This window comes from Electrona antarctica, assembly GCF_951216825.1.
Source record: "Electrona antarctica genome assembly, chromosome: 18".
NCBI classification, from domain to species: Eukaryota; Metazoa; Chordata; class Actinopteri; order Myctophiformes; family Myctophidae; genus Electrona; species Electrona antarctica.
Genome location: NC_136799.1, coordinates 29,861,710 through 29,889,635, shown reverse-complemented (window position 1 = coordinate 29,889,635; position 27,926 = coordinate 29,861,710). Strand labels below are relative to the sequence as shown.

The window sequence follows — 27,926 nt, the reverse complement described above, 5'->3', positions numbered from 1 at the left end:
CCTGCGCTCAGCCAACCAGCGGGCTGCCTCCCTGCTGACATCACTAACTAGCCAGTTCCCTCCAGCAGCAGAGAGCTTCATTTTCTGATCTGCCTTTGTGCTAAAATGGAGGCTGGCCTCTCGCCCTGAGTGGATCGCCTTCCTGGTCGAGGTTTAGATGTTGACATGCAATAAATCGGGGGACAGGATGGTTGTGGATGCACCTAATTCCAATGGGCCTTTTCAGCCGGTGGCCCTTATGCACTTCAGAGGTATGTAAGCACAATGTATTCTCTATTGTCCCAGGGAATTAGAGAGAGAGAGAGCTGTGCTGCTCTGCTCCTCCTGTTCCCATCCACTGGTTACTGCCTGGTTAGTCAGCAATCAGGTGTTTGATGTCTTTTGTTTCTTAGAGGACCAGTCGATTAAGCTCTTATATTGTGCTTTAACTGTAACTGGGGAATTCTCATTCACAAGGCTTGTATGCGTAGCTGTGAGGACGGGGAGCTGCATAAAAAGCTGGTTTTACTAGCTAGCTCTCCTCTCTGTGCCCATCCCCCCGCCAGCCTAGTGATGTCAAAGGAAGTGAGGTCATGGACTAGGGAAGGGTTGTCTCCCTACCTTTTCATGTTAATGTTTGTGTGTCTTGTCTCGTTGGTGTTATGTCATTATGTAGTGCTTGTAGACAAATTAATCAGACAAATCCATATTTCATATTTGTCTCGCTGTTAGATTGTTGCCCTGGGGGTTTTCCACACTCCTGTACATCTCTGCACAAATCAGTCTGAGTCTGAGATAGATAAACTGTTGTCGGTCGAAATGGATGTTACGACCAAGGTCTCTGCTGTGCAGAACTGTGTGTTTTATATTTAGGGTTCATCTAATGTCCTTTGGCAGCAGGAACACTGCCTCTGATACAGGTAGAACAGAAGCTAGCTTGTTGTAAACTGTAAAGGACATGCCTACATTTTACCACTGTAGTCTGTGGTGCATCCCAGTGTTGAATGTAGCCATGGGCTGTTATTGATTAGGCTCTTGATTGAAGCCAGCATGGACCACTGCATTGAATGACATCCAGTGAACAATCAAACTCTCTTTCTCCTGCTCTGATGTGATCTGCTGCTATATACTTATACTGCTATATACTTCTCTATACAATTTTAAGATGGAAGGTGTGATGATGGTAAACAGTATTTCACCCTTTGTTTGAAACGTTTGTTTTGAGGTGTTTGTTTGAGGCGTTAAAGTGGTTAATAGTAAGCTGAGGTGGGAGCTACTTCATGTACCTGTACACAAGATGTAACGACCAAGTACAACCTTGAACTTGAACAGTATCAAAAACAGCTTTTGGATCCAAGGACATCACGTAATACCAAAAAGACGGTGGATAGACTACTACTTTGCTATGTGATCAGTAAGTCGTACCCAAACAATATCAAGGCACACTGCTTATCAAAGTTTAAATCCTTTAATAAACTGACTTGAAGTTGAACCCCTTTTTCTGTATTTTAACCATTATCTTCCATTGACCATCCCATGCTGTCACTATAACAATATAGTTATCTTACATTGACCATCCCATGCTGTCACTATAACAATATAGTTATCTTACATTGACCATCCCATGCTGTCACTATAACAATATAAGTAGCCTTGCCGAGCCATGAGGCCCATAGGGCAGGAGCCTATCTCCTGTTTCTGTAGCGTGAGGCAGCTTGGTACAAGTACACCCCCTGGACATGACGCTAGTATGTCGCAGGGACTATAACAATATAGTGCTGCCAAATCAATATTGGCCACAGGTGGGACTGGCATTTCAGTATGACTCCTTTTTTATTTTTTATTATCTTCCTTCCATAACGGGGACAAGAGGCTAAATCATCCTTCTGTCCTCTTGGGAAAACACATGCACATGCACGTCTTGCATCTTTTTTCAGGCTACAGTGAATGGTATTAATAGGATGTCGGTCACCTTGTGATTAATGTCAATATTGGCATCACGACAGTGGGCCTTTAGCGGTTCGTTACACAACCTACTGGATATTTGTGTACATACACGTAACACACAGGCAGGGGAAGCACAGGTTTGTCGTGGTCAAGGTGTGTACGAGAGTGCAAGTCACCGGGACACATTCCAGTCCAGTTTCAGTCCTAGGATGAATAAATGAGACCTCTACAGACCTTCTCCTTTTTGAGAATGATGTAACAGACTTGTGTGCTCACTCAAAGGCGGTGGGTCACATTTGGCTGTAATGTTGCCTTTGCAATCATCAATGCAAGGTTGAACTTGAAAGCAATTCCATTTTCCTGGAAGATGGGAGTTATCTAAAGATCCCATTCTGAATGTAAATACACATTTGAAATCACACGCTGATTGATATTCATTACGATTCCATATTTAGAAATACTATATCATAGCTGATAGTTTTCCCAGTGTCCATCTACTGTAATTGTTGAAAAGGTATACCCAGCATCAGTACATTTATATTTGTTGCACAACAATACATGTCACTCGACAACAAAGTTGAAAATGCAGTGATAAATTACTCTTAAGAAGAATCAACTTTTGTTTTACATGATCACTGGCGCTGGAACGTGATGGCAACTTTTCCAGAGCTTGTGTGGATATTCTGCTGTGGTAGGGACAACACCTTTCATTGTCATACTTAATGAAAATTACAAAAACGCACACTCGGCCCCCCTCACCTCTGGAATTCCCAACCTCTCGCTGTCATCAAGATAAATTGGCAGACGTGTGTGTGTTGGTGGGGTGGGGGGGTGGCCAAGTCTCCGTTATGTCTGAATAGGATATCTCCACTTACCCAGAATCTGCCCGTCTGCAAGAATGTCAAGGAGGAGCATGGGTGTGAGTGTCCTCTAGCTGCCTCTATTCTGTCTTATAGCGTTTGTCATTCTTCGTGTACTAGGCCTCTGTGAAATCGGGGCATTTGTAGTTGGCAGTGGCACTATGGCTTTTATTTCCTGGTGTGTACGTCCAATTTTTTCTGTAGAATGTTTGCCCTCTCATTATTATCAACTTCAACACTGTGACTTTCCACTGCAACACCATTTTGTGTAATTATGTGCAATATGATGGATCTTGGCTGGTGGTAATTGTTCTCTTCAGAGGCAAAGTTCTTTATCTGAGGTGTTATAGGCTAGCATATGTGGTAAATTACAATAAGACTAAATGTTGCACCTTCCTTTGTCAATGTCCTGTTTTTGCAGCATTGTCACTGTTGAACTCTGTTATAGTCTAACTTGGTTATTAACTAATTGATTATGTCAGGACCACAGGTCCCAGCATAATCAGAGGAGCTGTATGAAACGGCTTCATCATTTTGATGTGTTTAGCAATTTTGTTTGTGTTTGCAATCTAATTTGGCCCAGGAGTGGCGCCATGATCTACAGACGGCCTCAGGGCCATGCCAAATGATGAGGTTCAGTGAACACAGTCCTCTGTGCACTGGTTTTGTTGGTTTGTTACCTTTGAAACCACAGACCTCAACCTTTCTTAAGAGGAAAGAAAGCTTTGCATGTATTATGTCAGCTAAGGTTATTGCAACTCTGAATGCCAGTGTCCTTACTTTGAGCTTTAAACCACATTAAATACTATGGCAACATTTCATCTTGGTTGATTTTCTCAACAATGCTGTCAGTCCATTTTGCAGAGAGATGTCTCAGCCCCAAATTAAGTTGTTTTTTTCTCCTGTGGGCATTTAGGGTCAATGAACATTTTGACATTCAATCACATCTACAGTCCACATTTATGTTTAGACGACTAAGGATTATACATTCTATATATCTGAGTCAGTGACCAATGTGAGAAATATTATTATTTTAATTAAAGATTGATTTAATCATTGCTGCCCTTGGCTCCTTGCTTCCACACCCATGACCCACTCCACCTCACTCACTCAGCTCAACAAGATATTGACTTGGGTACCAGTTCTAATTGAGAGGACTGAGTGTCCAGTCATGTATCAACACTCAACACAACCATACCTGGACACACTGGAAAGGGGGGGGGGGGGGCTTGTCAGGGCTGTTGCCAGGCAACAGACAGCGGAGCCTAGGAGCGCATGTTGATTTGACAGGCCTTGTCTGTGCCACATGCAGCTCCTTCTGTTTGTGAATGAACTGAAGCTATGCCACACCCTGATGTAGTCCTCCACCCTGATGTAGTCCTCCACCCTACACCTGCCCGTTAAAGGCTTTGTGAAGAAAAGACATGGCATTCCTTTATCACTATATACTGAAAAGAAAAGTTTCTAATGTTGACCTTTTTATTTAACTGGACGAAAAGGGGTGGTTGTCCAGCATGTTTACATTTAGCATTCCTCATAGAAACCGAATAGTATTGCTAGGTGTAAGCTAGTTCATTGGCTAGCCACTATCGGCACCAATTCATTTGACAGATTGCTCTTTTAACAGGGGAAGAATGAGCTTTTCCTGTGAAGACAGCCAGTGGACTCAAAACACAGCGATACACAGTACTGGCAAGTGTTTGAGTGAGGAAAAACTACTGCACTGATGTCCTTTGCTAATTCTATTATAGTTAATTATAGTGTCACACTGTACCACAGCTGCACCACATTGGGATGGGATGGGAACTGCACAAAAACCTTTTTACTTGTAAAACCGATGTGACATGACAATAAAGCTTATTCATTAAAAGTAGATAGGACTTTTCAGAGCAATACGAGAGGTTAGTTGCTCTGTACGTTGTCTTGTGAGAAGTGGTGCTGAATCTAGATTGTCAGTGTATTCTGAGCACTTGGAAACGAGAATGAGGAAGTGTTTAAACCACTGTGTATAAAAATAACAACGTGGCCTTTGTGGCTATGTTTTTATATATGCTACAAAAATATATTTTCTTTTTTGAAGTTCAATGGCATTGGCTATTCCAAAAGCTCGACTGTGATCTTTTACCACAGTTCCTCTTCTTCCCATCGTCATCATCATCATCTCTTATTTTTAATCTGTTCTTTTCCTCCTCTACATCCATCATCCTCATTCACACCCTGCTCTTTACATCTTAGCCTTTGTTTCTTCTTTCTCCTAATATTTACATAAAAAATTCTGTTCCTTCCGTCGGCTGCTCATAGCTGCCTGCAGTTCTCTTCCATTCTTCCTCTGTCTTGGATGCAGCTTTGAATACAGTTCAAGCACGGAACTTTCCCACCATTTTCATGCCCACAATCCATCGACTCATTTCATTCATCATATTATAATTGTACTCCCTTCAGCCTGATTTATACAACACGTTGCAAGATCGGACTTTTCGGTGTGCAACACCATTGTGTGACGAATTCTAAATCAGGCTGTACAGCTTGGTTCCTTTTGGTCCGTTCTAACTGTTCCTCTCTACCTCCTCAGATGTGGTTGGTTCCTGTTGGTCCGTTCTAACTGTTCTTCTCTACCTCCTCAGATGTGGTTGGTTCCTGTTGGTCCATTCTAACTGTTCCTCTCTACCTCCTCAGATGTGGTTGGTTCCTGTTGGTCCGTTCTAACTGTTCCTCTCTACCTCCTCAGATGTGGTTGGTTCCTGTTGGTCCGTTCTAACTGTTCCTCTCTACCTCCTCAGATGTGGTTGGTTCCTGTTGGTCCATTCTAACTGTTCTTCTCTACCTCCTCAGATGTGGTTGGTTCCTGTTGGTCCATTCTAACTGTTCCTCTCTACCTCCTCAGATGTGGTTGGTTCCTGTTGGTCCGTTCTAACTGTTCCTCTCTACCTCCTCAGATGTGGTTGGTTCCTGTTGGTCCATGCTAACTGTTCCTCTCTACCTCCTCAGATGTGCTTGGTTCCTTTTGGTCCGTTCTAACTGTTCCTCTCTACCTCCTCAGATGTGGCCCCGGCGGAACAGGAGAAGCTGTTTATCCAGAAGCTGCGGCAGTGCTGCGTCCTCTTTGACTTCTTGTCCGACCCGCTGAGTGACCTGAAATGGAAGGAGGTGAAGCGGGCGGCGCTCAGCGAGATGGTGGAGTACATCACCCACAACAGGAATGTTATCACAGAGCCCATCTACCCAGAGGTGGTGCACATGGTCAGTAGAGCCACTCTATACGGAGCTGGTTTTCAGATGATGAGATAAAACGTTATTGACGGGGAGATAGCTTTAGCACTTGGTCAGCAAAATGTTTGCCGATTAACTAATATTATGTGCACACTTTTTGTAAATGGAAACAGACCGCATAATTGATTATCTTGGTACAAATTATCTTAAACGGGAAAACTTTTGTTCTCTTTTTAAACATCCAGGATTTTAGCACGTATAGAGCGTCTCATCAAAGGTTAAATAAGACACAATTTCATAACATTTAAATGTTAGAATGAGGGAGAAAAAGCAGCAGGTATGCTATGCACTGTGCAAGCTGCACACATTTAATGCCAAAATGTGTGCAGTAAGTTGCTCATGTTTACAGTATGACCAATAATACGTAGACGGATCAAACCGTTTCAATTGTGTTTTTGAGTGCTGCAAACATGGTTAAACTATGTATGTACTTGGTACAGTATGTACTGTACAAGCAGATGATGATAAATATCACCGGAAATGTTAAAGGACCCCTTTTCAACATATCTTCATATAATTGGTTCTCACTAATGTTCATGATAAAATACCACAATTGTTTTCTACTCAGTTTGTCTCATATGAGGGCTGTGGACAGTTCAGAAACCCATCCACCAGGGACATCATCGTTAGGCAGAATCTTTTTTAAACAAGATTTCTTTTTAAAGACATTTAGATTTTCATTGTTTTAATCGTGAGAACAATGGCTTCCCTTATCGCATTGCAACTTTTCATGAATAGACAGCCTGCAGTTTCTATTAGCTTGGATTCCCCATTGATAATGTCGCTGGTGGACAGGTTTATGGACTACCCACAGCCCTCCGAGACACGGACTGAGTAGAAAAAAATGGTGGCATTGTATTAACATTAGTGAGGACCAATTACATGAAGGCAGGTTGAAAAGTGGTGAAGTGGTCCTTTAATATCAGTCCAGGATTTCAAAATTGGTGCCATTTCTAAACCAGTTTATTTAAATCTTTATAAAAGCTCTCCTTGTTGAATGAAAACGTTTGCTGAATAATGAATTGGCGGTGTCTCAATATTTTCCTGAATGGAAGTTAATTTCCTTGATTCAATTCCCAGACAGGTAAAAACAAAAGTGGGTAAATTAGCCGATCTACAAGCTCACAGCATTTCATGTTTTTATTTTTTTGCACATTTTGAGCGACACTGTCGAACAACAAAATAAAAAATGGAGCATTCATTTATTTAGAACATGGATAGAATCCATCCTGGGAGATGGACTGCTGAGGTGGAGTGCAACATCTACATATAACAACTTGGTTATCCAAGCCATGATATTTAGTAGTACTCATACAGTAGGCTGAGTTAGCGGTGCCCGGGATTGAACCCAGAACTCGTGGTCAAAAGTCGATGCTCTGCCGACTAAGAAAACTGATGTTAAACTTCGCTTAAGTGCAAGCTATCATGTAAAAAAAATGATCAGTAGTGATCTCAATATCTAGTTATCATCATTTTCTAAAAACAACTTGCATGTTGCTATGCAAAAAGAGTGGACCAAGTGGAGCCAACTCTGCTCAGGTTGAGCAAGTGAAATGGGTTTTAAGTGGAAGCTTGTCAAGTGTTCATGTGACATTTACTTGACTAAGAAAGGAAAGCACAGCTCGTAGTCACGATGCTATAAACTTTATTAAACCAACGTTTCGGTAAGCAGGTTGCCTTCTTGAGGGTATCAAATAATGCACAGACGAGTATCATATCTACAGCCTGTTCAGAGTTATAGTACATCATACACTAAAATCTACCTAGAAGCCCTTCTTTACAAACAAGGGTCCTAGTGTTTTTAGTAGGCCACCTGCACTGTCCCATGATCTGTGTGACTGGGAATAGCAGCCCACAGGGGAGTCAGTTGACACTGTGAGAGGCCGAGAACATAACGCACACTTTGATCATTGTGGGGGCAAGCCCATGTAAACCTAAGGGCCAGTTGCAAGGATGCAGAGCCAGAGGTACGATTTAATTTGGGGATGGCTAAAGATGGAACATTTTGAAACATTCATGAACATGAAAGTTGGTGTAATTATTTCAGTACCAATCAATCATGCATTGGGAGAAGCCTATATTAGCCCAATATTGCCGTTACGCATTTCACTTGAATAATGTTGATAAAACCGCATCGGAATCTACAGGGGTGTGTGTGTGTGTGTGTGTGTGTGTGTGTGTGTGTGTGTGTGTGTGTGTGTGTGTGTGTGTGTGTGTGTGTGTGTGTGTGTGTGTGTGTGTGTGTGTGTGTGTGTGTGTGTGTGTGTGTGTGTGTGTGTGTGTGTGTGTGTGTGTGTGTGTGTGTGTGTGTGTGTGTGTGTGTGTGTGTGTGTGTGTGTGTGTGTGTGTGTGTGTGTGTGTGTGTGTGTGTGTGTGTGTGTGTGTGTGTGTGTGTGACGTCCTGTCTCGCTATAGCGCTGCTATCACAAACATGTCGCTCTGTGTAGCCTGGCTAGGCTATTCCTGTGTGTGGCGTGCACAAGAGAGAGAGACCCTGTGTGGATCTCGCGCTTGTATGCATGGCATCCTGCACGTGCATGTCAAAATGAATTGGAATAAAAACAAATGATCTGATCATGTAGACTATGTATCGGGTCTGGATCGCATCTTGGTGAACTCTTGCAGTGTGTGATCCCTGGTCGGCGATCAATCGTTTAGTGTGAAAGCCACAAAGATATAATGACAGCTGATTAAAAAAAAAAAAAAAGACTCCTGCGGTGTGAAATGCACAACGATCTGATGACTCGCCGACAACTTTAAAACTCCTACAGTGTGTAGGGGCCATAAAACTCTTCACATCTTTAGCGATACTAAGCTTTTCAATGCTCAGTGGCACTGTTGGAGGTGTCTCAACAGAGCAGATGCTGTAGCTTTTGCTAGCATGAATGACACAATTTACAATTAAGGCATTTAGCAGATGCGACTTACAGTAAGCAAGGTAAACACATACATCAAATGCAGAGATACAGTGTAGTGCCTCAGTAATATAGGATCAAGGTAAACCAAGAACATAGCATCAGACTAAACAATATAATGATATAAAAATAATAATAATATATACATGGAAAACTGTAGGATGCCAGAAAAAAACAATGAACCTAGCATCTGTCTAAATAACATGCTAAATTCCCTTGACCAAACGGCAGTGAATAGCTCGACCAACCATGTGACCACTGCCGACCAGAATTTAAGGAAAACTGGAGATGTCTAGTAAACTTTGTAAAAAGGAATAATAGTTCATCTAATTCAAGTCATTTATCATGCTGGCATGCACAGTATTTACATTTTCTAGGCAGAAGAGATTTGTGCCCTGAGAGGAAGTTACTGTATAATTAGCCATATTAAATTCAAAACACTATTGCTTGCTGGAGGATACTTTCTCAATTTGCCTTAGTTCAAACTATAGGTGCTGACAATAGTCCTAAAAGTATTTTATTGGGACATATTCAAAATTTGCAGACGTATACAAAGGCTAAAGGTATGTAAGATAGCATATTATGTAGACATTCAATTATATACTGTATATTTATAGTTTCATTGTACAAATATTCTACTGTTAGACGGATGGTTCTTAGCTTACTTACTGTACATGATCCTTGATGACTATATCTATGTATTTGATGCATTACCATGTGTTGTTCTTGCTTACTGTAAGTCGCTCTAATGCCTAAATTGTAATTCCTCTCAATTCTGATGATTGTTTTTGTCTCTTTCCTTTCCAGTTTGCTGTGAATATGTTTAGAACGTTGCCTCCATCGTCCAACCCCACTGGAGCAGAGTTTGACCCTGAAGAGGATGAGCCCACACTTGAGGCTGCATGGCCACACCTACAGGTTAACCACATTAATCCTGGCATCACTATTTTGGGCAATTCTTCAAAATGTTCAAATCTGTTCAAAGATATTTAGTCAACAAGCTCACAGCGCATTGCATCGCAACGTGTTGTGAGCTTGTGGATCGGCTATTCTCGCTATTTGTTGTTTGACAAAGTGTGTACGGCTCAAGTGATGAATTGATCTGCATCAATGGAAGTTAATTCCAATCTGTTTTAGAGACAAACGGAGCAAATAGAAAAGCTGTTTTTATTTATAACCATTTGCAGCATCAAAGAGTAACTGCTGTGCAATGAGCATGCTTTCTTGAATTTGAATCAGTTCCTAATGGTTTCTTCTTACAAATGTTTTGATTTGATATTTTCTTGTCTTTCTCCTCCAGCTCGTCTATGAGTTTTTCCTTAGATTTTTAGAATCACCTGACTTTCAGCCAAACATAGCAAAGAAATACATCGACCAGAAATTTGTAATGCAGGTAAGACCCAAAGGTTCAGTTTACCTTGTTCAGCCAGAACCAAAAGTAATTAAATAGTATGTGTGTGTGTGTGTGTACTGTGCATTATTTTCAGAGAACCGCATGGTATTACAAATTTATACTTGTAATAAACATTGTACTATATTAATAGTAATTTAGACAAAAAATCCTCAATATGGATTTCAATATATTCTTTCTTCCCATTACAAACTTTACGTCTTTGTTTTGTTATAGCTTCTAGAACTATTTGATAGTGAAGATCCCAGAGAGAGAGACTTCCTAAAAACCACCCTCCACAGAATCTATGGAAAGTTCCTGGGCCTGAGAGCATACATCAGAAAGCAGATCAATAATATTTTCTATAGGTGAGTTCAGCCCTTTGTTTATAGACAACCAGTGGTGCAACAAGTACTCTCATTGTTTACTTAAGTAAAAGTATAATGCTGCAATGTATAAATACTCTGTTACAAGTAAAAGGAATTCAAATTTACTTGAGTAAAAGTACAAAAGTATTGGCATCAAAATGTACTTAAAGTACCAAAAGTAGAAAGTACTCGTAATGCAGAATGTCCTGTTTTCAAATGTATAAAAGTCATTTGAAAATGGCTGATCTACAAGCTCACAATACGTCGCAGCTTGTAGATCTGCTATTTTCAAATGGCCAAAATGTATATAGGTCTGAAGTAATTGATGTATATTTTGTAATAATAATCAAAATCTACAAAGTAACTAAAGTTGTCAAATAACTGTAAAAGTACTGAAAATTGGAAATACTCCAGTACAAAAACAGACCTCAAAATTGTACTGTACAGTACTTTTGTAAATGTACGTAGTTACTTTACAGACTGACTGTTTTCGCTAGTAAACAGCGCAACGGGGCACTGTACGGTACCTGTCGCAATTGGGAACAGAGCAGCAGCAGCAGCCTGCTGTAAAAACAAGCCCAAACTGCGTGTTGGTTTATAAACAGCGGGGCACTGTACAATTATTGTAGTTGTGATTTGGGCACGTACCTGGCTGTCGGGACTCGAGACTGGGAAAGCCCACTGCATGCACACTCGCAGTGCGCCACAGACACTACTGACTTCCTTCACGTTATTAGCCTACAGCCTGGGACCGACGCTACACTCTAGACAGGAGAGCTGTTGGGGGAGGCGGGGCACATGTTGCCTATGCATATTATGGTATGGTGTGGGGCTGTGTGTGCTATAGCAGCAGCCACCACCATGCAGGCTCCGCCAAACTTTGTTCAACTCAACTGTCATTGCATCTCTGTATTATAATTTCATTTTACAGACGGCGCGGGTGGGCGGCCATGTGCCCCCCTTGCCTCTGGGCCCCCACGCAGTCGCCTTGTCTGCGTCACAGTAGTTACGTGCCTGACTTGACTTGTTCTGTTTAATTTGCTTTTCTGAAGAATAAAGTCCTTATATGTTCTCCCCTGTAGGTTTATCTATGAGACAGAGCACCATAATGGTATAGCTGAACTCCTGGAAATTCTTGGAAGGTATGGGGAGCAATGTAATCATGCTATTAATAATTGAACAACATAGCCTAATTGTCTGCAGGAATGATGTGTATTGGGTCTTGCAAATCATTCTACCACTGTGTTACATGTGGAATAAAGTCCAGAATGGGCCATGAAGCCATGTCTTTGTTTCCCTGAGGTGTGACAGCTTCATAATTGTCATAATCTGCAATTGATATTTCAATATGATGAAAGCCTTAGAATGCTAGTCGGAGCATCATTTTGGATTTCTCCCTCAGAGCATATATCTTTTGTTTCTCTTGCAGTATAATCAACGGGTTTGCCTTACCACTAAAAGAAGAGCACAAGATCTTCCTGTTGAAGGTTCTTCTGCCTCTGCACAAAGTCAAATCACTCAGTGTCTACCATCCACAGGTAAGAGGTCTCTGTGTACATAGTTGAGCTACAAAGTATAAAATTACACTTATGTGGTTACTCTTTTTGTTATGTAAAACAACACAAAAATATAAACACAAAACCCTGCTGTGCGATTGATCGAAAAAGTAATGGACAGTTGCAGCCCTAGCCTGCATTCCTTATTTTAGAGAGCGGCAGCCCGAGAAGGCGGTGATATTGGACACCTGGCATTCTGACGGCTGAGTTAGTAACTATGGTTACAACAGTTACGCCAGTCTGTCTCTCTGTAGCCCGGTGGAAATGATGTGTCAGCTGGCTTATCTCATCCTGTGTTACTGAGTTTGCTTGTGTGTTCACTCAAACACCTGATCATTTAACCCAGTAGTGTTATTTTTCATGACAGGGACCACCAAATGTACAGTATTTGACCGTGGATCCCCATCTGTGGGGGTCTCTGTTCCAGAGTTGTTAAAATGTTTTGAAAATGTTAAAAAATGTGTGTGTATATAGGGTTAAATAAGTTAAACTGATGTTCCAGCTACAAATGGCTGGAACGCCCTGGACCCTCACCACCCCCCCTGCTTTAACCACGTAATCTTATACCCTTAACATCAGCTAATTTCACCAAATGTTCCACCCACAGTTCCCCTACTATGACATGCCAAGAATAGGGATGCTATCATGCTAGGGTTCATGTGGTTAAATGCTTCCTGATTTTAGTGTGTAATGTATGGATGCTTTTTACAGCTGGCCTACTGTGTGGTGCAGTTTTTGGAGAAGGACAGCACTCTCACTGAACCGGTATGTCAGCTTAATTACTCATTCAGTGTGACTATACTGCAAAAAGGATGCACTGATGGAAATTCAAAATTCATGCATCACAATAGTGTTGTCACGATACTGGATTTCTAACTTCGATATCGATATTTTGAAAAATATCAATATTCGATACGATACGATACAATTCAATACAATTCAATACAAAAAGAATTGTACGATACAATTCCATTAACTATTATTGCGAGTATAGTATATCTTCTGTGAACCAGGGGATGAGCGAGTGACGTCAGGACTTTGGCGCTCTATGTCTTATTAGTCAGGGGATATTAATAAAATCTGGGAATACATTTCTTACCAATAATTTTCTTCACCAATGGGTTTGTAAAGGTGTCTACTAACATATCCCACATTGGTTTATATTCAACCACCCTAGGGGAATTTTTGACAGCTGCTGAAAGTTGGGGTACCATGCAACCATTAGCCTATAAGGCAAAATGTTCTAAATTTCATTATGCCTTAAGTAGCATGTGATGTGACGTGTCAAACTAGGGGGTTTTCATCATTCTGAATCCATTCGAAGCATTAGTTTTGCACGGAAAACAGTCCTTGGGCTAAAAATGGCCATAGCCGTCATCACAAATGTGATGAAGTCAGCACATTTGGGCAAGTGTCTATGGTAGGGATGTCGGTAACGGATAATTTCCCATCCGGGTAGCCGACAGGATTAACCGGGTCATTAACGGATAATTGGTTGATTTTTCATTTTTTTTTAATAGGCTACCCCAAATGTAATATGCATGTATAGGCTACATAATTAAAGTTGGTAGACGAAATGGTATACATTTATTTATGCTCCTTTTAAAAAGACAAACAAAAAAGCAACATTTAACAATATAAATAAATTGTTGTAGGCTTAATCATCAATAAACAACGCATCGCATCTGCATGCATGCATCTGCGCGTCTACAGTACAGAGGTCCGCCTGTTCTAGTCCAAAACATAAATAAGTCCAGTCCAGATCTGAGCAGCCTATATCTATAAAGCCACTGGACGCATGGGCTAAGCCTTTTTTTATTATTAAGGAAGATCAGCATGCATGTCACCGTGTTCTGTTTGTTGACTTTTCGCTGACGAGAAAACCCTCAAACATCGATAGCACATGGCTAACTTGATAGCCGGGAGGAGGAGGAGGAGGAGGAAGCGGCGGCGGCCTTAAACGTTCTACCTCCAGGCCATTCATGGATTTAATAATGCCAAGTAGGTCTCTGCATTGATACGGTCGACATGTTGTGTTAATCTCGTCTCGCTGTCACTCGCTTAAGTTTTGACTACCGCAAAGCTACCGTTGTAGCCAACCAGCCATTTGAAGTACAACAGAGAACTTTGGGACAACGACATTGCGGGGGCAGAAAACAGCGCCCGAGCGCTGCTGTTCATGCAGCCTGGAGTGTGACAAGCTGGCCGGCGCAAATAACAGCAATTTTAGGCATATGTGCAACATGACAACTGTTTTAAAGTATTGTACAGTGACAACTACAGTCTCTGTAATGTTTATGTTGTACTATTACTAAAAACGATATAAAATAAAAGGGATTTAAGATCAGAACACGCATTTATTATTATGCAAATTAACCGTAAAGCTGATAAGCATACCCGGATATTTCTTAACTATACTCGCACCAGAGCAGCTCAGCAACAGTAGCACACTCACATGGCTAGAGAGACAGAGTGGAGAGGGGAGGGGCTGCAGCCTGCATGCATTGCGTTCCAGTCAGGCTGCGCCGTGTGTGTGTGCTACTGGCCCCGGCTGTTGCGCAAGTGTTTTCTTCACCAACGGCAGAGGTACAAACGGAGTATCGTTATAACAAACGGAGTATCGATAGATCGATACCACGGGGAATTCATATTGAACCGTTTTTATTTTATAATTATCGATATTTATCGATATATCGATATTTTTGACAACACTACATCACAACAACAGATACAAATTGGCTTCTGCAATCGGTGAATGTACACTTATATGCAGATATGTCAACAAGGGGAATAATGTCAGAAATGGACTGTATACATGGCAGATATATTGTGCATCCCAATGTAAACTATGTTTGTTGTTCAGAACTACTGATGAACTGCTTGCCTCTATTTATCCCAAAATACCACCTTTTTTTTAAACTGATTAGCAAACCCCATCCGACCCCATCATCTTAATTTGACCATCTGGACAGGTGGTGATGGCCCTACTGAAATACTGGCCCAAGACCCACAGTCCCAAGGAGGTGATGTTCCTCAATGAGCTCGAGGAGATCCTGGATGTCATTGAGCCCTCCGAGTTCGTCAAGGTCCAGGAGCCACTCTTCAGACAACTGGCCAAGTGTGTATCCAGTCCGCACTTCCAGGTAACTGACAACTGACCGCCACATTGTCAAATCCTGAGTGTTCATTTAACTCTTGAGAGTCAATAAATTGGGTGCACGGCATGCAACTACTGTAAATAAGGATATGCTGTGCTTCTTTCCTTCACTGCTTGTCTAATGTCTAACACACACAGCACCAGCAATTCCAGCAAGTTCTTGAAATGCCACCTCAATAATGTTGAACCCGAGTCTTTTGTTCAGATCGAACGATTTTGATTGCAATCAATGTGTGCGCATTGTGAACCCATGGCACCTTCAATGCACTTTGCTTTCTAAATAACACGATAACAACGAAACACCTGTGTTTCACTGTGCCATGTGATAAGACCATCTCCAAGCTGGTCTTAAAGACATAGTGAAATGAAAAATACCCTTTTCACACTTTTAGACCATATCCGTGGTCATCATATGGGCATACCTAACAATGGGAACATTTCAATTTGTGTATTTTTATATCTCAAGTCCATAAAAATCCAATTTTAATTACTTCCTTTGAAAACGTGATGTGTGATGACGTGTCAAGTCCCGCATGAATACAAATGTATCTTGATTTCATTCACCTGTTCGATTCCCATAGCTACATGGTCCTCCAAACACAGCTGATGTTGATTACATAACTACTCGCACGCATGCTCTGTATCTGACTTGTAATGTTTTGTAAATGAACAACTCCAGCGTCGCAGAGTTGTTGTCCCATAGCCTGAAGGGAAGCGAATTAAATTGCACCCCCGTCTTTAACTTGAAGCGCAAAGTCTGTGAGTAAAATAGCATTGTGCCAGACCATTTGGTGTCAGGGGAAGACATGGGCTTTGTGCTGGCCCTATGTGGCTTAGTGCCCTCTTAGCGCTAGCCCAATATGGGGCCCTCAGAGTTGAATTAACACATTTTAAAGTGCACTTTGCAGTCTGAAATTGCTTCAAGTTGAAGCTGCTGCACATAACGTGTGTATGTGTTGTTTCTCAGGTGGCAGAGAGGGCTCTCTACTACTGGAATAACGAGTACATCATGAGTCTGATCAGTGACAACGCAGCTAAGATTCTGCCAATCATGTTCCCCGCCCTCTACCGCAACTCGAAGACCCACTGGAACAAGTACGTTTGCTCATATGCTCTAGTCTAGAGTCTAGTACATTTCACACTACGGTGGAAATGATTTGCTGTATCCTCTCCCCAAACTGTCATTACCAAGTGCCAACACAATGTCCTGTTACACACTATGGCCACTTATTATGGTCATCTGACAAAATGTTAATGTTCTTTCATTGATGTGTTTTCCTTTAATATTTGTAAAGTACTTCCAAAGAAGTTTTCAAATAAGTTATTAAAGTTAATAGTGATCAGGTTATGATGAAAAAGAAGTGTGTTCTGCCTGTAGCCATGTGACTTGGCTTTTCATTTTAATACCTTTGATGCACAATATACCACGTTTACTTCTTCACCCGTGTGAAATGAACAGCCTACAGCTTACACGCACGCATAATGGTTTCTGCATGTTATTGAAAAACCTTAAAAGTACTACATTTAATTAAACGACTGCCAGTGGCTACGGCATTGACAAGACCACATGAAGGCTAAACAGGCAGGGTATAGAGCGTCGCAGTCCCAAACTTAAGTCAACTCGAGTTGTGACAAATCATGACAACAAACACAATATTTTGGACCAAACAAATAATTACAAGGAAGAAAAACAAGTGTTTTTTTTTCTCCTTCTTTCTAATTATTTGTTTGGCCCAAAACGTTGTGTTTGTTATGATTTGTCACAACTCGAGTTTGGCTTTGTACGACGCATAAAAGGTCTTTAAATAAATACTTTTTGAAAAGTCTGAGGAAAAGGAATGGGGAATTATTTTCCGGGTCTCGCGAGGGGGCGGGACTGCGACGCTCTATAGTGGTTAGTCTGCTGTCTTGTTCACTCTTGCACTGTATCTTTTGGGCACTCTGGGGTTTTTCGTTTTAGTCCCCTTAGATAAGGACAGATTGTGTAGTTGGAGTGTATTGTGAGTCACCCGTAACTCGCCACATACTTACTTAAACAAAAGCTAATATTGTTTCGGATCAATATTACTTGTTAATTAAGTAGTCGGAACGGTTAGACGGCTTTTTGCAGTTTTTATCTTGCTTGAATATACCACAGGGAAACGGGATCATTGTTAATCCTCTAGTGAGATAATAACTCTAAGCTAGTACCAGTAGAAATATAGTTTGTCAGATTGTGACAGTATATATTAGTTATAGACAGTGGGGGAAGAGATGAGGTGAGAAGGAAGGAAGGAGACTTGGCAGACAGATGAAGGACAGGTGCTGATGGGAAGCTGATTCAAGATCTACAGAAATGCAAGGCAAATGATAAATCTATTCAGAAGCAGAACAGGTGTCAAGTGAATGCAGTCATGAATTCTGAGAAGACAGACAAGGGAAACGAGGGAAAGGAAAGAAGCAGCTAAATTACACTCCATTTGGATAGCACCATGAAAAACAAATACCAAACAGATGGATAGACAGACAGATGAATATCTCATACATTGTTACTCGCATAATTTACATTGTTCAGTTTTTGCTTGCATTGTATTTATACTTTTTATACAGTACAAGCAAAACAACTTTAATCTTGGATAAACTGGGACAAATTACCTGGTTAACATATCTTTTATATACTATACAGAATCTGTGCAGCCATAAGCATCGCCAACCAATTCCTGAAAGTTGGCAACCTTGCTTTGGCATTCTATGCTGTTATGGATGGCTGACACAAAACACTTGAGTTGCTATGATCTAACTCCTAATATTGGGGAGACCTCTTCAATAGTTCGTTTTTTGTTTAGAAAATAATTAATAATAATAATAGTAATTATTAATAAAAAATAGTCTCCTCGAATTACATTGCTGCAGTTCAGTTCTTCAAATGGCAAATTAAACAGGAATTTGTCATATACTGTAGAAGTTGTTTTGTAATGTTACATTGGCAGAATCCACTTTGTTTGCATGTGTTTACATGCTAAAAGGGTGTTTTAAAATATACATTTCTAAATAACAGCGAAACTATATATCTATGTGGTATGTGATAGGAATAATTTTGTCCTTGAGAAATTTTGAATTGCCAAAAGTAGAATAATTGCTTTAATGCTAATGGAAAGTCATTCCAGGAATTTTAATTGGTATTTGTGCTGGGGGACATTGGCCTTTGCCAGTAATGGTTAATGTGTGTGTTGGGCTCTGATTCCAGGCTGACTCATGTGTACGTTTGCTTGTGTTCATTCACAGGACTATTCATGGCCTCATCTACAATGCTCTGAAACTCTTCATGGAGATGAATCAGAAGCTATTTGACGACTGCACACAGCAGTTCAGGGCTGAGAAAAATAAGTATGTACTACTCACCTAGTCCGTATGCAGAGTCTAGCAGTTATGTGACTGTATCTACGCAATTGACGTCAAAGTTTGGCATTTCACGGCTGAACTATCCACACCTCTAGGTTGCTCTTTTTGATATGCAACCGTTTTATTTCCAACATGTTTGTTGTAATCAATTGTTAAATCAATCTCTGATTTTTCTAACTTGGCAAATTATGACAATTGACTGTACACTAAAATCCTCAGTGTTAAATGCATTTTGTTAATGTATCCATTTTTATTTCGGAGTGCACAAATGTAACCAAATTGACACATTTAACCTGTGTTAAATTAATATTTATTGTGTTTGCTGTGTTCTACAGAGAGAAGGCCAAGTCAAAAGAACGAGATGAGGCTTGGATCAGGATCGAGAACCTTGCCAAATCAAATCCACAGGTGAGCAATGTGTGAAATCTTTCAAGGACTTTTCTTGCCTCCTCAAGGCCCAAACCCACCAGAAGCCCAGGCGCAGAGACGTCACCTCACTTTCACTCCCATGTTAATGGATGCAGCAGTTCTCATTGGCAGCAGATTTTTCTGCTCTATGCATAAAAATAGTAGCCTGGTGGAACCACTCCCCCTGCTGGACAACATTTGCATTCTGCCAGAAGGGTCAGTCTGGTATCTCTTGGGCAGAGACGATGTACTCCGGACCAATTCTGGCTTGAGCGATATGTGGCTGTATGTGGCTGCTAGAGGCGGGATCAACGCGAGACTTATGACATATTGAAGCTGTGCCACAGCGCAAATGTAAACTCAACCTAACAAGACTACAACTCGAAATGATTATGGAGATATCAGATTTTTGTCCCGCTGCTTCCGGGTTCATCGTTTCTGCTTGAGAGAGCCCAGATGTAGGCAGGAGGAGGGAACTTGTGAACTCAATACTGCCGCAATCTGGCAGTGTCAGGTTATAAAAATAGGACTGTCTGCCTGCATATTTTCACAGAGATGCATACATATCTGCATCACTTCAATCGATGTTAACATGGATGATCACCATTGTAGGACGATTGAATACTTTATCAATCATCAGTTAGGAAATTGTACAGTGGTACGATTATACATTGGTGGTAAAAGAATAACACAAAAAGCTTATTTCCATTGTGATCAAGTCATACATTTTGCATATAACCAGTGTTCCTGTTTGTATAATGCTTTTTCTTGTAGTATACAAATACATTCCGTTCGATTAATGAAGACGATGATACTGATTTATATCACTGGCAAACAACTCTTCATGACTCTGATGAAGACTGCATACTGTAGGTCGAAACGTTAGTCGTTCTGTATACTAGCACCTAATAAAAGGCTGTACATGTCCGTGCTGCTCCAGTGTCCTCTCCTCCTTCTGCAACTTATGTCCTTGTTCCTGTGATGCACCGGACCAGCCTTTCCAGGCTTGAGGCGTGTTGGTAGACTCCCTTTGTTCCTTAACTCTCCATTGATATCAAGGGCACTAAATCATACCAATAAGGAATACACATAGTAGGCCATCTAGAACTATCACAGACAAGACTAGATGGCCATGAAATCTTTTAGAATCACGAACATGTCAATTGACATTCTTGGCGGACTACTGTAACCCAAATTATACAACAGGTTGTTTCAAGGAAGCAATCTGATTGGTTGAAGTAGCCATCTAGCCGTGCTTCAAATGAGCATGATGGAACTGAACACCTAATCAAAACATAAAAATCAGCTGTGCTGATCTCCCAGAGCGGAGCCAACTGGGTTGCTATGCTAGCGAGATTCTTTTGGTCTAGCGCTGCTTACAGAACTCGGCTATTGGCTCGTTCCTGCAGTACCGCAGGCGTGCATTAATGACGGTAAAGCACACCCTCTCGTGTAATATTGCTTAAACCCATGCTGCTGTGCATTTGCCACTTACATTCTTAACCAAATTCAAACCTAATTGCACAAACAGTTTAGCCGTTTATTGTAGCTACTCCAGTCCTTATCCTACTAATGTTATTAAATACATTGGCAAAGGCAAGTTCAGGATGAACTCCTCAAATCATATCACCAGAATCTGAAGGTGGAGCTTGCCGTTCCAACAAGCTACAGAAATTATAGCACTACCAACCATGATAGAATGCAAAATTATGAGTAAAATGTTACTTTCCCTTGACATGATAATTTTGATACTGGCTTTAAGACAATGGAAAAGAGAAGTCGGTTATGTGAATAATGATAATTTAAAATATGACAATTCACTGTCTACTGGGCTGCTTTCTACAAGCAACAAATGCACTCTGAAAAAGGCAAAAGCTACTAGTGAGAATAGTCGCACACAACAAGCATCTGGTGGGTTTGGGGCATGGGCGTGTGTGTGTGTGTCATCACTCCCATTTTTTTTTGTGAATTGCTCATCAAGAAGCCATTATTGTACCTGCAATGCTGTTGTCTTTCCATCTGCCCAATTTGGAATGTATACCTTTTTAAATTTAGACCAATCAGTGACTAGTATTTTCCAGTAGAAAGTCAAATATGCTGCAGCTAAAGATAGAATGTCTGAATTTGTTATCTTGTCCTCTTACATACAAGTGTTTAGTTGTGGTGAAAAGTAAAACCTGAGATCGTAGATGGTCTCTGGCTAATTCGGTTTGTATCATTGGATCCCAAATATTTGATTAAATAATAAGCTAAACTATTTTGACTCCTAATTCAACTTCCAAATACCTTGTGACTACTGCACATCAATCCCCACACCTCAACTATGCCTTATTTATTTGAATATTTCTTATGCATACGATAATCCAACTTGCTTGATTTATTATTTGGTGTTACATTTTCTCCATCCATTCTTTGCATGCAACTGAAAGGTTTTTCCATTCCTTTGTGCTGTTTTTTGTTGTTCCTTTCTTTTCAACATAGTTCCTTATATATGTTGATTCCTCTGACCTCAATAGTCCTGTTGCAATGGAGACGGACGTGTCTTTGATAGAAGATGTTCAGAGCTTAAAAAAGACAGTTGAGGAAGGAGCCACTCAGGTAAAACTGACTTCTCTCTGTCCCCCTCCACCTGCCTAGTTTATAATGCTTGCAAATGCTTCCAACCAAAACAAACGTGCAGGATTATTATACTAGGTGTATACTTATTTTACTAGCTTAGTGTGTGTTAACAAGACCTGGGGCCTGTTTCACGAAACTTGGATTAGGGATTAAACCGGGATTTAAAATATATCCTGGTTTAATATATCCTAGATCAGCGATTAACCAGTTTCATGAAAGCTGGTTAATCTTGCCAGATTAATTTAGCCAGTTAACCTGGATATGTTGAGGCTTGATTTGGTTTCATGAAAGCAATGCCACACTAGTTACCATGGAAACTAATGCTGTGGATTTAGCCTGCTCCGGAGCAGGCTAACAGCCAGGTTTAACCTGTCAATCTGATCACAAACCAAGGATTTCTTTCCCACACTTATTCAATTATTATGGGTTTGTTGCCTTATTTTTATTAGTCTGCATTAAAACATCATATACCGTAGGTACACATTGCCATTAAAGGACTAATTTAAGCCCTACTGTATATACAAAATCAAAGAACCAAAATATATAGGCTGCACAACATCATGACGGCTTGTGAGCTTGTAGATCAGTTACTTTTGGTGAATGTTCCCCCAGAATTGGTTTGCTGTGGTGCAAGTTGTTAACTCTATAATTGCGGCTAGCTGTTAGCATAAACACCAGCTCCAGGGGCCATTGCATACGTTCACTTTAAATAGACTGTGTTTGCCCGCCCCTCAATCCCCCCACATGACACACACTCGCTACAGAGTTGGAACAGCATTGGAAACACACACACGCTCCTTACCTCTCCGTCTCGTCAGAAGCTTTAACATGGCGCCAGCATCACGGTACAAAGGCACAAATTAAATCCGAAATGTGGATAGCAGAGGACAGCGATTTTAGAAGAAGAGTTATGACTGTTTGAAAATCCTCCCTTCCACTGCTGTGCACTGAGAATATATATGCAATCCCATAGTTGGAACGGTGGGGCGTTGCTATGGGAACCGGACCAATGTTAAAGGCTTCCATAGGCATCAACCATTATATAGACTTGAGTCCACGTTGGGGTACGTATATATACAGACTTTGGATATGACGCCACCTAGTGTCGTCGTATGTATAGACCAATTATTTGTTTACAAACATTGGGACTGGGCGCACGGGTGACTGTTTTATGTAATCAATTCCCAACAGATCTCCAAACCTGTTGTTTTGGGGAGCGCTGGTTTCAGTCCATTCAACCTCCTCTTGTGAGTTGGCTAGTGAGATGCACCCTAGGAGACATTTATACTTCAAAGCCCAACAGTATTGTAGTACTGTTGTGAGCGTAGAGGTCTGAGTGCGCGACACCATCGCGGGACAAAGCATGATAAATTATACTTGATGGGCTGCAGGTGCGTGTGCAGCCGTGCACAAATAGGCTCTGCTGCCGTGTTCATGAGCGCACCTCCTGTTCTTATGACAGCGACTGGAGGTGTGGTTTTGAGGACAACTGTTTTGAATTGCTATTATTGTTCAAACACAACAGAAACCAAGGATTATATATTTCAAGGGCGAGAGATCACAATAAAAATCCTAATCATTCTTCCTCCACACTGGGAGAAAAACAGCATCTGAAAGTTTGATGGGGCATTTTTTACACGTGAGTGCAGTTAGAACTTTTCCATTGCATCTTATGAGAGGTGGTTTTCTTCTGCTGCCTTTATGCGCGCGCATGCCTTTTCTTATCAGTGTGACGTCGTCTGATAAGGCGTCTATATATATGGACTTGGGAAAGAAAGAATTGAGAAGAATCAAATACATCCTGTTATAGTTTATTTTTTTTGTAAAAAAAAGAATTACATTACTAAATGTTACCATTACTCATTGTTATACAACATATTACCATTGTAACATTTCACCCACCAACGGCCAAGAAATGCATCGCCCCAACCCAGGATTGAGCCCATGACCCATGGTTCACCAGTCTGGTCAACAACCCCCTTCCCCAAAGGTAGCTCCCTCAAAAGAGGGAGTTATGGCCAAATATCACAATGCTACAATATCATTATGCTTAAAACTTCATAATGAAATCGTCGTCATAAATGTAACAGAATTCTTAATATTGTAAGGTAAGAGTAGTGGAGTATTTTCTCTCTTTTATTACAGCAGCAGTATTTGTTTTGGAAGCTTAAGTCCTTGTATCAGTAAGTCTGGAATAGATTAGTAAAGATACTGAGATATACAGAAGGGGCAGTAATGCAAATATTAAGGATGTCAACTGCCATAATACCCCACAAAGAAGGATCAGTAAATCTGTGTTCCACCGAATGGGTCTAGTGAGGAAAAGCCAGGCTCTGCATTCAGCCAGGCTTTATGATCCTGGCTCGATAAATCTGCCCATTCTAAGCCTCGCTTGGCTTTAGTGGAACGGAATAAACCAGGCTGTAGGGACCAGGATTTAACGAGCCTGGTTTTGTCTTAAATCCTGGATTGGTTAATCCAGGTTTCATGAAACAGGCCCCTGGTGCTTTAGCCAAGGGCCAAAGATTAAAGTCTGGCCGTGGACTGTACTCTGCAATCGGACCTTTCTTTGCTCCATTTCCCTTAGATCTTCTGATTGTTGCTGGACCTTTGTTACAGTATATAATTGAATGGCTCATAATAACAAATATTGATGTCACATGAGTGGCTGGCTTAGTATCCTATGCTGCTGATCTTTTTTAATGTTCAACATGTTAACGTGTATAACATGATATGGTCAGTGCGAGGATGCGTAGGATGGTTATGAAAGTGATGACATTATGAAATATGTTATATAATGAACCCTAACTACTATCTCCTCTGCCTGCCACCCTTCCCTCCCTCCTGCGTTGTTCCATCTTCTAGTTACAGCGCGACCAGTGGAAAGAGCGGCCTCTGGTGCGACGCAAATCTGAGTTGCCTCAGGATATTTACACCGCAAAAGCCTTGGAGTCCCACCACCGAGCCGACGGCATGTTGACCACCCACGATGGACTCTAGATCCTGTGACCTGTTGGCTCTTGGTTTAACTGGCCCCCCATTTCCACATCCAGAAGGGCCTGAATAATAGGCTCTGAACTCTGTGCATTCCCATCTCGTCCATGCCTGCTGCAAGCTGCCCACGTCATAATTGTCCGCCAATGACGGGCTCCCAATTTCCCCCTCTCTTTACTTTTTTACTAAATCCTTAGTTTCTCTTCACATTCTTGCTGCCATTCCAGTTATCCCCTCCTGGCCCTTGCGTACCGCCGCAGCGCATTCAGCACAACTAGACCCATGGCCAGTGCAGTACAGCAGTCCTGTATCCCACCACCACTTCCCTCAGATTACGACTTTTCTCAGGAGTTTGGTGGAAAAGAGTGTTTTTGAGGTCGTCTTGCAGCATTCATGGTGGTTGTCTTTTTTTGTTTTTGTTTCCGCCATCAGCCCCTCCCCTCGAAAGACTACGTTGTAATTCGTCTCCTCTGTTTACCACCCTCATCCCTCCCATCTTGCCCCTCACTGAACTGTGGAAAACTGGGAGTTCAGATGCCATGATGACATTCACTCCTTCATTCCTTCTTGTAAGTGTATCTGGCGGTTTGGATCTAGGACCGTAGAAACTAAGTGAACTCCACCATTGGAGGATCCTCCGCGGGTCGACTTGTTTTCTTTTCTGTCAAAGGGAACAACGAACTTCGAAGAGACTGTGGGTTGAATGAAAAGACGAGACTCCTTTCTTTCTCCTGTTGTATTTGTTGTTGTTTTCTTTCACTCAATCCCAGGGACATCTTGTCAGTGCCAAGGCTGTTATGATGTTTATGTTTTTGCTGGTTTGTTTGATGGCTATGTCTGTCTGTGTGTCATCATTATGGACACTGAGGTTAGGCAGCAGTGTCTGCTGACTGCCTTTTTGGTCGCTGATGTTTCAATTAAGCTTTTTCTAGTTTAGTGCTCTCTAGACCAACACAAGGCCCATCTGTAGCCTTGCAATGTCCGGCAAGATAACGGAGAGTGTGGTGAAGTTGTCCCATGGACACGTAACACTTTACATTTTCTTGTGTTGTGCCATATGCAGCTCTTTCATTTCGTATGATTTCTTCCTACTGACTAAGACATTTCACTGTCTATTTGTGAAACGGAACAAGACAAGACAGTTCAAACAATGGTACTTATTGATTTACAATAATTAGAAGAAGCTATGAAGCATGAGTTATTTCATTTGTATCCACTTGTGTGAATTATGTTTCATCGTTTTAAGTTCCCTTTTCCAGCAACCGGCTAGGAAGGTAGTGTAATAAAATGGTAGCTTGATTAAAACTTAGATTATGACATGTCAGCCCCTTGTCACGGGCAAGCACAATACTGAATAGAAGCTAAGCCAAAGTGAGGAGAGTGATCGCTGCTGGGGTGCAATGAGAGAGAGAGAGAGGTGAGCACAAGCTTATATATTGAATAGGGATGTTTCATTCACTAAATGAGTAATTGGGAAGTATCGGGTTGTCTCCTTTGGTGAAAGGGAGAGGTGACACAGAGCTGGTCTTTGTACTGACATGCAATTTTGTGTGCTCTGAGGCGAAGGTCAGTTAACTAAATGCATCTCATCTCATCTACATTAAAACCTCCATTCAGCTTTGTTGGCTTTTAGGACACTAGGTTCTGTGAAGAGTTATTAGGTCCTTTCTCTCTTCAGCGGTGACTGTCCCCCTCCTCAAAGCATCCCAGTAGATTTGTTTTGAGGATTCTTTAAAATATGTATATTTATTATATACATCTTGAGTACAATAATTAGTACTGGTTTCATCTGAGGTGTAGCAATCCGTGCTATGATAGTGTCAGCAGATGGATAAGTGGTTTGGTGATGAATGCAACTTTGCAAGATGAGTCTTAAATACCCCTGGTCAGTCTGGTCAGGTGCTCCCAGTTGCACCGATTAACCCACCAGGGACCTGCAAGACAATACACACAGCAGGCTATGTTCATGTGGAAATGAGGGTTGTCCTAATGGAATTATGAATTGCTTTTACAAAATATATATTATAATTGGTGCGTCCTGGTTAGGAGTTAGTGGGCACCTATTAACGTCAGTCAGTACTCTGTACCATTGTTTGAACTGAGGACATATGGTAGGTTCTCTCTCTCTTTTAGTTTGTTTGTTTCTCCATAGCTTCTTCATTGTCTTGTCCCTGGAGGGTAGTAGCCTAGATGCCAGTTGTTTGGTATTGTCTTGGTCAATAGGAATGCCCAATGCTGTAACAGACTGGTATCAAGTGGCCAATAAGAATGCCAGATGCTGAAACTAAACTGGCGTCAAGGCTTGGCTTGTTAACTGTATTAATACTGTATTTGCTTGAATGCAACGAAAAAAGAAGAAAAAAAATGATGTAAATTAAAACTACCATGTTAAACATGTACCGTTTCTCCTGGAGGAATGAGATTCAACAAACAGATTTATTTCACCTGTCGAGATCTATGCTTTTATAGAACAGCCCTGCTTGCTGGGAGATATGTTTTATGGATTTTATGAGTCAACCCGAGGTGTAATGTTTAAAAATAAAGAATGCATAAATACAGGAAATTTTAGAATCTGATTTGGGGCTATTTTTTTTTTCTGCGGCACCTTTGCAGAACTTTATAGTTTTAACATAATTTCCAAAACATGATAACTTAACTAAGTGTCCTTTTGTATGTGACCTGTACTATATGGCTTCATTTAATATTGTATATATGATTTTACTTTGTTTCATGTAGTGATATATATATATATATATATATATATATATATATATATATATTAATCTACATCTACATTAATTTTGTACAAATTGTCCCTCTGTACAGAATAAAACATCAATAGCAAGTGAAATAAGTCAATCTGGCACATACAATACATTCTTATTTTCCCTTCCTGGCTGTACTTTCTGCAAAACATTAGGAAACGTTCTGGTATATATATTTTTCTGTTTAAATTTGCAAAGATTCCTCTAAATAATTGACAAATGTTCATACCCATTGTGTGCTCCTATCACTGTCTTTAGTGGTGTATAACTATATAGAATGAATAAAGAGATTATTTGAATTTATATTTTCAATCATA

At 40.9% G+C, this 27,926-nt stretch overlaps 1 protein-coding gene across 3 annotated transcripts; it reads left to right on the top strand.

The window, feature by feature from the left end:
* On the top strand, positions 1–27,926 carry ppp2r5ca (protein phosphatase 2, regulatory subunit B', gamma a). Of its 3 annotated transcripts, none has more exons than XM_079528400.1 (14): positions 1–251; positions 5,827–6,026; positions 9,779–9,889; positions 10,272–10,364; positions 10,599–10,729; positions 11,812–11,871; positions 12,159–12,267; positions 12,997–13,050; positions 15,258–15,428; positions 16,410–16,537; positions 18,707–18,808; positions 19,159–19,231; positions 21,713–21,829; positions 24,716–27,926. In XM_079528400.1, the coding sequence occupies exons 1-14, from the start codon at positions 158–160 to the stop codon at positions 24,848–24,850; spliced, it is 1,578 nt and encodes a 525-aa protein (XP_079384526.1). In that variant the 5' UTR covers positions 1–157; the 3' UTR covers positions 24,851–27,926. The 3 variants fall into 3 exon arrangements, with proteins under 3 accessions (XP_079384526.1, XP_079384528.1, XP_079384527.1); XM_079528402.1 differs by having other exon boundaries at positions 21,748–21,829; positions 24,716–24,857; XM_079528401.1 differs by lacking the exon at positions 21,713–21,829.